The sequence below is a fragment of the Triticum dicoccoides genome, unplaced genomic scaffold, assembly GCF_002162155.2.
Source record: "Triticum dicoccoides isolate Atlit2015 ecotype Zavitan unplaced genomic scaffold, WEW_v2.0 scaffold5973, whole genome shotgun sequence".
Classification (NCBI taxonomy): domain Eukaryota; kingdom Viridiplantae; phylum Streptophyta; class Magnoliopsida; order Poales; family Poaceae; genus Triticum; species Triticum dicoccoides.
The window spans coordinates 12,606-21,143 of record NW_021284930.1 but is presented as its reverse complement, the minus strand read 5'-3'; the positions used below and the strand labels follow the sequence as shown (position 1 = coordinate 21,143).

At 40.0% G+C, this 8,538-nt stretch overlaps 2 protein-coding genes across 2 annotated transcripts; both read left to right on the top strand.

Moving 5' to 3' along the window:
- The first annotated feature begins 6,653 nt into the window (after positions 1-6,653).
- On the top strand, positions 6,654-7,380 carry LOC119347142 (putative cysteine-rich receptor-like protein kinase 35). The gene is made up of 3 exons (XM_037616077.1): positions 6,654-6,737; positions 6,811-7,021; positions 7,142-7,380. The coding sequence occupies exons 1-3, from the start codon at positions 6,654-6,656 to the stop codon at positions 7,378-7,380; spliced, it is 534 nt and encodes a 177-aa protein (XP_037471974.1).
- An 80-nt stretch (positions 7,381-7,460) lies between these two features.
- Positions 7,461-8,074, top strand: LOC119347143 (cysteine-rich receptor-like protein kinase 5). The gene is made up of 2 exons (XM_037616078.1): positions 7,461-7,609; positions 7,716-8,074. Exons 1-2 carry the CDS (start codon positions 7,463-7,465, stop codon positions 8,016-8,018), a joined length of 450 nt encoding a protein of 149 aa, XP_037471975.1. The 5' UTR covers positions 7,461-7,462; the 3' UTR covers positions 8,019-8,074.
- The last annotated feature ends 464 nt before the right edge of the window (positions 8,075-8,538 follow it).

The window sequence follows — 8,538 nt, the reverse complement described above, 5'->3', positions numbered from 1 at the left end:
AAAAAGATAATAATTCTAAGGCTCATTGTATTCGGAACATGCATATATAGCTATGTCCATATTAAATTCTGTCAGATTTTTGTTCTCAATGTATAATATACCGATGCATGAAGGAGCAAGAGAGTCATGCATGTAGCATTAACGTGTTGTCTAGCACATAAGTAGTTCATCCTTAGTTGATGTGATTTGTAAGATGAGCCCAATAAACAAGAAAGGAGTATCTAACCATATTATATCATTTCAAATCTAAATTTGAAACATAGTCCGAGACAACAACAAAAAGGATAAATATCAACGTTAATACTCCTTCCATTTCACAATGTAGTGCGTATATATTTTTTGAGAAGTTAAACTTTGAGCAAGTTTGTAGAGAGAAAAAAAATACATCTAGAATAGCAAATACGTATTCTGAGATACATCACAAGACATACTTTAGTATTTTATATATTTTTAAACTTGGTCAAAACTTATAAAGCTTGACTTTTTAGAAAATATATATGCACTATATTATGGAACGGCGAGAGTAATGGGTAATCCAAATCGGGCAATGAATTTGACCCATTTCAAAAATGAATAATGTCTACAGAAAACTAGACATCAATTTTAAATAAAGATAAAACTCAGGCTGGCTAGCCCACCACCCATGGTGCTACCCAGTATGAAATGAACCCGGGTGACTGCTATATCTACCAGATCTTTTTGGGCCAGAAAGAAAGACCTTCTCTTGACCAGTGACCATGTACCCAGACGGTGGTGCGATATATATACACAAGATGCATAGTACGTAATTTTGGCACCATCGTCAGGACAGGACTGTTCCAATCGCCGCACATTCTTGAATATATCGCACCGCCGGGGGAAACCAGCGACCGAATCCACGACGATTTTGCATCCCTTCGTTGCCGACAGGAGCCCCGGACTGTACAGCACGTGCGCTGGCTGCAAATCCAAGAGGAATAAGCTGGAGCTCGACGGCGACGGGAGAATGATTAGATGAGAGCGACTACAGATCGATGGTCAGCCATGCAAGTTGCAAACAGAATTTATGCGTGATCCCACGATGGGGCACGTGACGCGTCTGCGCAGGGCATGCAGCAGCAGCTCCCCCGCTTGCTCGTCGATTTGCCGACGGCAGCTTTTTTCGATCTATGCACACGCACCACTCATAGGAATCCTGCGTGGTTGGGTCCGGTGAGCGAGAGAATTGACCTAGGAAACTTCTTTCTCTTCAATAGTACTACTGCACTCACCCTTTTTCAAAATATATAATAGGTGTATAAGTTTCTTCCAAAATCGAAGTTATGAATGGTTGATCAAGTTTAAAGATTTCAAAATATAAGGTGCATAATTTTTGTCTAGAGCCAAAGTTTTGTTGGGTTTTTCAAGTTTAAGAATAAAAGATTATTTCTACAAATATGGTCAAATTTGCTACACTTTGACGTAAGGGCATCTCCAACGCCGACCATCAAACCTCTGCAACCGTCCGGACCACGAAAACCATCCAACTCTGACCTGTATCAGTCTGCGGGGCGGTTCCGACGTGATTTCTCCAGTAAACCGGAGACAAAGTGGGGTAAGTTGATACGCCTCCAACGTATCTATAATGCTTTATCGTTCCATGTTGTTATATTATCAATCCTGAATGTTTTATATACATTTACTAGCAACTTTATATCATTTTTTAAGACTAACCTATTAACGTAATGCCCAGTGTCAGTTGCTGTTTTTTTACTTTGCGAAATATCAATACCAAATGCCACGAAATATTTTGTACATTTTTTTTCTGGCAGGAAGACACCTAGGGAGCTTCTGGAGGGCACGAGGGGACGCTCGTGGGGCCCACTAGTCACCAGGGCGCGCCAGGGGCCTCCCACGCGTCCTGGTGAGTAGTGGGGCCCACGGGCACCCCCTTGACCTACCTCCGCCTCTATAAATACTCTAGAATCCCAAAAACCTTAGGGAGCCACCGCGGCCGGCCGTAGACTAGCATAATGTATTCGTGTCGTGGGAATGGAGCTCCGCGCGCGACCGTACGTGCACATAGTTTTAGCTTTTTAGTTGAAAATATGTCCAAAATGTAACCGTTTTCATCCGGTTTGTATGAAATCCATCATGTTTGTATGAAATTCGGCCGTGTTTGCATAAATTTCATCCAGTTTGTTGAAAAAGAGTTTGAAATGTATGCGGCTAGCATTGGATGTCGACCTTCCGCATCCATGTCCGTGGACTGGCTCCCCCCAGTCCGCAGACGGATGCGGAAGGATTTTTGTTGGTTGCTGTTGGAGATGCCCTAAGAAAAACTTATATGCCTTGTATTTTAGACGGGCTTCCATTTTACAATGGATCTAGCGTGACTTCTCACGGGCATGAAAATTACCAGGGAACCGGGTATCACCTGACGTGGGTGTGGTATTTATTCATCAATAGATGCAGTTTATGGTTCGATTTGTTGCAAGGGGTAAATATAAATTGCACTCAAATTTATCTAAGTTCAAAACCATATCATACAAGACCACAACTACCTAACTATAACATACAAATTTATTTAGAATTCCCTCTAAATCTTAACATATCTATGTTGAGAACAAACATAGCTTGATTTTTTTTACTTTCATCTGTTTAGTTTTCTCAGTTTTCAGATGTTCATATTTTAGCTTCTTTTTTTTACCAGAAACAGTAGGAGTACCTCCCACTGTGTATATATTAAAAAAGGTTAAAAATACTGTACATGGTATTTACAATCCATCCCCCTTTGGGGGAGGCATGAGAAAGTTAAGTTATAAGGAGGCTAGGATGAGTGAGATGGATTGCTTTTGTTCTTCCCTAACCCTATGAATGAGAAGGGAGAAGTCAGCCTTAAGCCTGTCCAGCCAGGATGTTTTCGAGGGTGTGACCCCCCTGAAATGCTTGTTGTTGTGTTCCTTCCATATACTCCAAGCGGCCAGCAAAAATAGCTCCATAAAGAGTGGCCGATTCCAGTCTTCCTTTGCCTTAGAAACGTTTTGTAATCTTGAGTTACCAGGGTGCCAAGAGAGGCCAAGGTGGGACCAGTAGTCAGAGCTGAAATGGCAGTCGAAGAATAGTTGTTCCAATCTTTCTTCAATTTGCAGGCCACAGAGAATGCAATCATGAACGTTGCGGCCATTTCCCAAGTTTGCCATCGAGATACCTCTGTATGTTGGCATTAACTTGGCCACATCCCTCCACCAGAATGATCCGCAGGGATCAGCAGCATATGGGATTTGATCCGTGTAATATGTCTCCCAACTTAGTTGCACCCAAGGTGTGTCCCAGCCATTGTAAAATTTGTGTAGATATTTTAACAAAAAATCATTTCCTTGAATGCGGAGATTGATTACGCCCAGACCTCCACTAGCCTTGGGGCGACACACTGATACGTCTCCAACGTATCTATAATTTTTTATTGCTCCATGCTATTATATTATCTATTTTGGATGTTAATGGGCTTTATTTTACACCTTTAAATCATTTTTGGGACTAACCTATTAACTGGAGGCCCAACCCAAATTGTTGTTCTTTTTGCCTATTTCAATGTTTCGCAGAAAAGAAATATCAAACGAAGTCCAAACGGAATGAAACCTTCGGGAATGTGATTTTCTCAACAAACGTGATCCAGGAGACTTGGAGTGGGCGTCAAGAAACAATCGAGGAGGCCACGAGGCAGGAGGCGCCTACCCCCTGGGCGCGCCCCCCATCCTTGTGGGCCCCTCGTTGCTCCATCGACCTACTTCTTCCTCCTATATAAGTCCACGTACCCCGCAAACATCGAGGAGCACCACGAAAACCTAATTCCACTGCCGCAACCTTCTTACCGGAGAGATCCCATCTTGGGGCCTTTTTCGGAGCTCTGTCGGAGGGGGCATTGATCACGGAGGGCCTCTACATCAACTCTATGGCCTCTCCGGTGATGTGTGAGTAGTTTACTTCAGACCTTCGGGTCCATAGCTAGTAGCTAGATGGCTTCTTCTCTCTCTTTGGATCTCAATATAAAGTTCTCCTCGATTCTCTTGGAGATCTATTCGATGTAATCTTCTTTGCGGTGTGTTTGTCGAGATCCGATGAATTGTGGATTTATGATCCAGATTATCTATGAACAACATTTGATTCTTCTCTGAATTCTTTTATGTATGATTGGTTTATCTTTGCAAGTCTCTTCGAATTATCAGTTTGGTTTGGCCTACTAGATTGATCTTTCTTGCAATGGGAGAAGTTCTTAGCTTTGGGTTCAATCTTACGGTGCTCGATCCCAGTGACAGTAGGGGAAATGACACGTATTGTATTGTTGCCATCGAGGATAAAAAGATGGAGTTTATATCATATTGCATGAGTTTATCCCTCTACATCATGTCATCTTGCTTAAGGCGTTACTTTGTTCTTATGAACTTAATACTCTAGATGCATGCTGGATAGCGGTTGATGTGTGGAGTAATAGTAGTAGATGCAGGATCGTTTCGGTCTACTTGTCGCGGACGTGATGCCTATATACATGATCATGCCTAGATATTGTCATAATTATTCGCTTTTCTATCAATTACTCGACAGTAATTTGTTCACCCACCGTAATACTTATGCTATCTTGAGAGAAGCCACTAGTGAAACCTATGGCCCCTGGGTCTATTTTCCATCATACAAGTTTCCAATCTATTTTATTTTGCAATCTTTAGTTTCAATCTTTATCATAAAAATACCAAAAATATTTATCTTATTATTATTATCTCTATCAGATCTCACTCTTGCAAGTGGCCGTGAAGGGATTGACAACCCCTTTATAGTGTTGGTTGCGAGGTTCTTATTTGTTTGTGTAGGTACGAGGTGAGTCGCGCGTGGTCTCCTACTGGATTGATACCTTAGTTCTCAAAAACTGAGAACGCTGCTTTACTGCATCATCCTTTCCTCTTCAAGAGAAAACCAACGCACTGCTCAAGAGGTAGTAAGAAGGATTTCTGGCATCGTTGCCGGGGAGATCTATGCCAAGTCAAGACATACCAAGTACCCAACACAACTCTTATCCTTCGCATTACATTATTTGCCATTTGTCTCTCGTTTTCCTCTCCCCCACTTCACCCTTGCCGTTTTATTCGCCCTCTTTTTCTGTTCCCCTTCTCTTTTTCTATTTGCCTCTTTGCATGTTTCTTGTTTGCTTGTGTGTTGGATTGCTCGCTTGTCACGATGGCTCAAGATAATATTAAATTGTGTGACTTTGCCAATACCAACAATTATGATTTTATTAGCACTCCGATTGCTCCTCTTACCGATGCTGAATCTTGTGAAATTAATACTGCTTTACTGAATCTTGTCATGAAAGATCCGTTTTCTGGCCTTGCTAGTGAAGATGCCGCTACCCATCTAAACAACTTTGTTGATTTGTGTGATATGCAAAAGAAGAAAGATGTGGATAATGATATTGTTAAACTTAAGCTATTTCGGTTTTCGCTTAGAGATCGTGCTAAAGCTTGGTTTTCGTCTTTGCCTAAAAATAGTATTGATTCATGGAATAAGTGCAAAGATGCTTTTATCTCTAAGTATTTTCCTCCCGCTAAGATCATCTCTCTTAGAAACGATATTATGAATTTTAAGCAACTTGATCATGAACATGTTGCACAATCTTGGGAGAGGATGAAAGTAATGATACGTAATTGCCCTACACATGGTTTGAATTTACGGATGATTATACATAATTTTTATGCCGGATTGAATTTTGCTTCTATAAATCTTTTAGATTCGGCCGCGGGAGGCACTTTTATGGAAATCACTTTAGGAGAAGCTACCAAACTCCTAGATAATATTATGGTTAATTATTCTCAATGGCACACTAAAAGATCTACTAGCAAAAAAGTGCATGCAATTGAAGAGATTAATGTTTTGAGTGGAAAGATGGATGGACTTATGAAATTGTTTGCTAATAAGAGTGCTCCTACTGATCCTAATGATATGCCTTTGTCTACTTTGATTGAAAATAATAATGAATCTATGGATGCAAATTTTAACTTTTGAAACAAAATTTGTAATTATATTGAGATCAAAGTTTTAAATAATGGGATATGAGGAATAGTGGCAGCCTCACTAGCGTACTAAATGGCGCTATAGCGCGCTAAAGCCGCTAAGTTGTACACGACGTCGTTAGCGAGATGTCCCACCAAACACTATAGCACTGATATAGCATGTCATTTAAAACTTTGACGGATTGAGATAGATTTTCAATATCTGCTTTGGTATTATATACGAATTCAAGTAAATTGATGCTATGTTATACTCATTGAGAAAAGGATAAATTCATACTCTCACATGTTATACTCATTCAATCTATGCTATCATCTCCTTCACAGAACACAGTTCTGCAGTAAACACCACGAAGAGCGGTGTCAGTGTGGTATTCAAGATCGCACTTCCAGTTATAACATTCCTGCTGACACTCACATGCATATATCTCGTCTGCATATGCAAGCAAAAAGGTAGAACAAGGGACTCCAGTTTACTCTGATACGATCTTTCATGTAAAAGTGTCGAGTATTGATGTTACTGATATTTCTGCAGGGATACAAGTAAACAAGGAAACCCTGAAAAAACTGGCCCTGAAACACCTGAGCACTTCGCAAGAAGTTTGGGATCAAAATTTAGAATTCCAGTCTATTATGTTCGAAGACATTGTTGCTGCAACAAACAGTTTCCATGACACAAACGTACTTGGAAAAGGAGGTTTTGGCAAAGTCTATAAGGTTTTAAAACTTTGACTTTGTCAATTAATTACAACATTGGAAAATCTGTTTCAATAATTATGAAATCACACAGGGAATACTAGAAGATGGAAAGGAAGTTGCTGTTAAAAGGCTTAGCAAGGGTTCTGATCAGGGGATAGAGCATTTTAGAAATGAAGTGGTTCTTATTGCCAAATTGCAGCACAAGAATCTAGTTAGACTTCTTGGCTGTTGTATTCATGAGGATGAGAAGTTGCTTATTTATGAATACTTACCCAACAAAAGCCTGGACCAGTTTCTTTTTGGTATGTTCTAAACTTCTAATCCCATACTATTGAAAGTAATCTCGAATTGACCAAGCAAACTTACTTGTCTGAACGGCTTATGCCTTGCACTCATGTAAATGCATGTCCTGTTCTTGGCAGATATTGCAAGGAAGTTTATGCTTGATTGGCCAAAGAGGTTCAACATAATCAAAGGGGTAGCTAGAGGACTTATGTATCTCCACCAAGATTCGAGAACGACTATAATCCATAGAGACCTCAAGCCAAGCAACATCCTGCTAGACGTGGAGATGAACCCAAAAATATCATATTTTGGAATGGCAAGGATCTTTGGGGGCAACGAACAACAAGAAAGTACCAGACGAGTTGTTGGCATGTAGTAAGTACTTCTTCAACTAGTCCTTGGTCTGAAAATTTAATTTATAAGCCTGAAATAGCTCAAAATTTTCAAACAACGGGTACATGTCGCCTGAGTATGCGATGGAGGGCATTTTTTCCGTCAAGTCGGACACCTACAGCTTTGGTATTTTGCTACTAGAGATTGTAAGTGGATTAAAGATCAGTTCACCACATCATCTTGTGATGGACTTTTCAAATCTCATATCATTTGTAAGTGTCACATACTGTGTTATGAAAAATGCTTCAGATTCTAATAACTCAACAAGAAATGCAGTATTAGCAAATATAAATTACAAATTTTGCCATTATGTTCCAGGCATGGAACTTGTGGGCAGATGGCAAAGTGGAGGATTTCGTGGACCCAGCCGTCACGGAGAGCTACTCGCTTGATGAAGTGTCCAAGTGCATCCATGTTGGGCTCTTGTGTGTCCAGGACAGCTCCGGTGCTAGGCCTCACATGTCATCCGTTGTGTCCATGCTCGACAGTGAAGCCATGCCTCGCGCAGCGCCGAGGCAACCTATGTATTTCGCGCAGATAAATTACGAAACCAGTGATGCGACAGAAGACCTGGAAAACTCTGCCAATGGCGTGAGCCTTACGGCACTAGAAGGACGATAACTTGCTCATGTAACTGTGTCATTCCTACTAGCTATTAAGATTTACTTATATTTGAAGGAATGTATTCTATGGAAGATTTGTGTCCTTCTTTTCCTTGTTGGCCATGGCATTAAGCCCACTTTTGTTGGGTTGTACCGTTGACATGGATTGAGAACTTTTTGTCAAATTAATTGAACGATAAGTGTGATAAATGCCTTTTCTTATTTTGGTATTTTTCTATTTATTTATCATTATATATACATGTTCACCCTTTTTTGCTATTTTATTTATTTTCTAAAAAATACTTGGAAACAATATTTTGGGTTAAGAAATTCTTTCATGTAGTTTAAAAAATGTTCAATATTTATTTAAACAAGTTCAGCCTGCATTCAGAAATGGTTCAGGTATATGAAAAAATGTTCGTCATGCATGAGAAAAGATATTCAATGTGTATTAAAAATATCTCAAAAGAGTGTATAAACAATCAACATGTATTAAAATAATTTCAGCTTGTATTAACAAAGTGTTGAACATAAATTTA

Coding starts and splice junctions, on each gene's coding strand:
- LOC119347143 (XM_037616078.1), top strand. CDS start 7,463: ATGTCGCCTGAGTATGCGATGGAGGGCATTTTTTCCGTCAAGTCGGAC. Junction 7,610..7,715: donor TTTCAAATCTCATATCATTT/GTAAGTGTCACA, acceptor ATTATGTTCCAG/GCATGGAACTTGTGGGCAGA.
- LOC119347142 (XM_037616077.1), top strand. CDS start 6,654: ATGTTCGAAGACATTGTTGCTGCAACAAACAGTTTCCATGACACAAAC. Junction 6,738..6,810: donor GTTTTGGCAAAGTCTATAAG/GTTTTAAAACTT, acceptor GAAATCACACAG/GGAATACTAGAAGATGGAAA. Junction 7,022..7,141: donor CCTGGACCAGTTTCTTTTTG/GTATGTTCTAAA, acceptor TGTTCTTGGCAG/ATATTGCAAGGAAGTTTATG.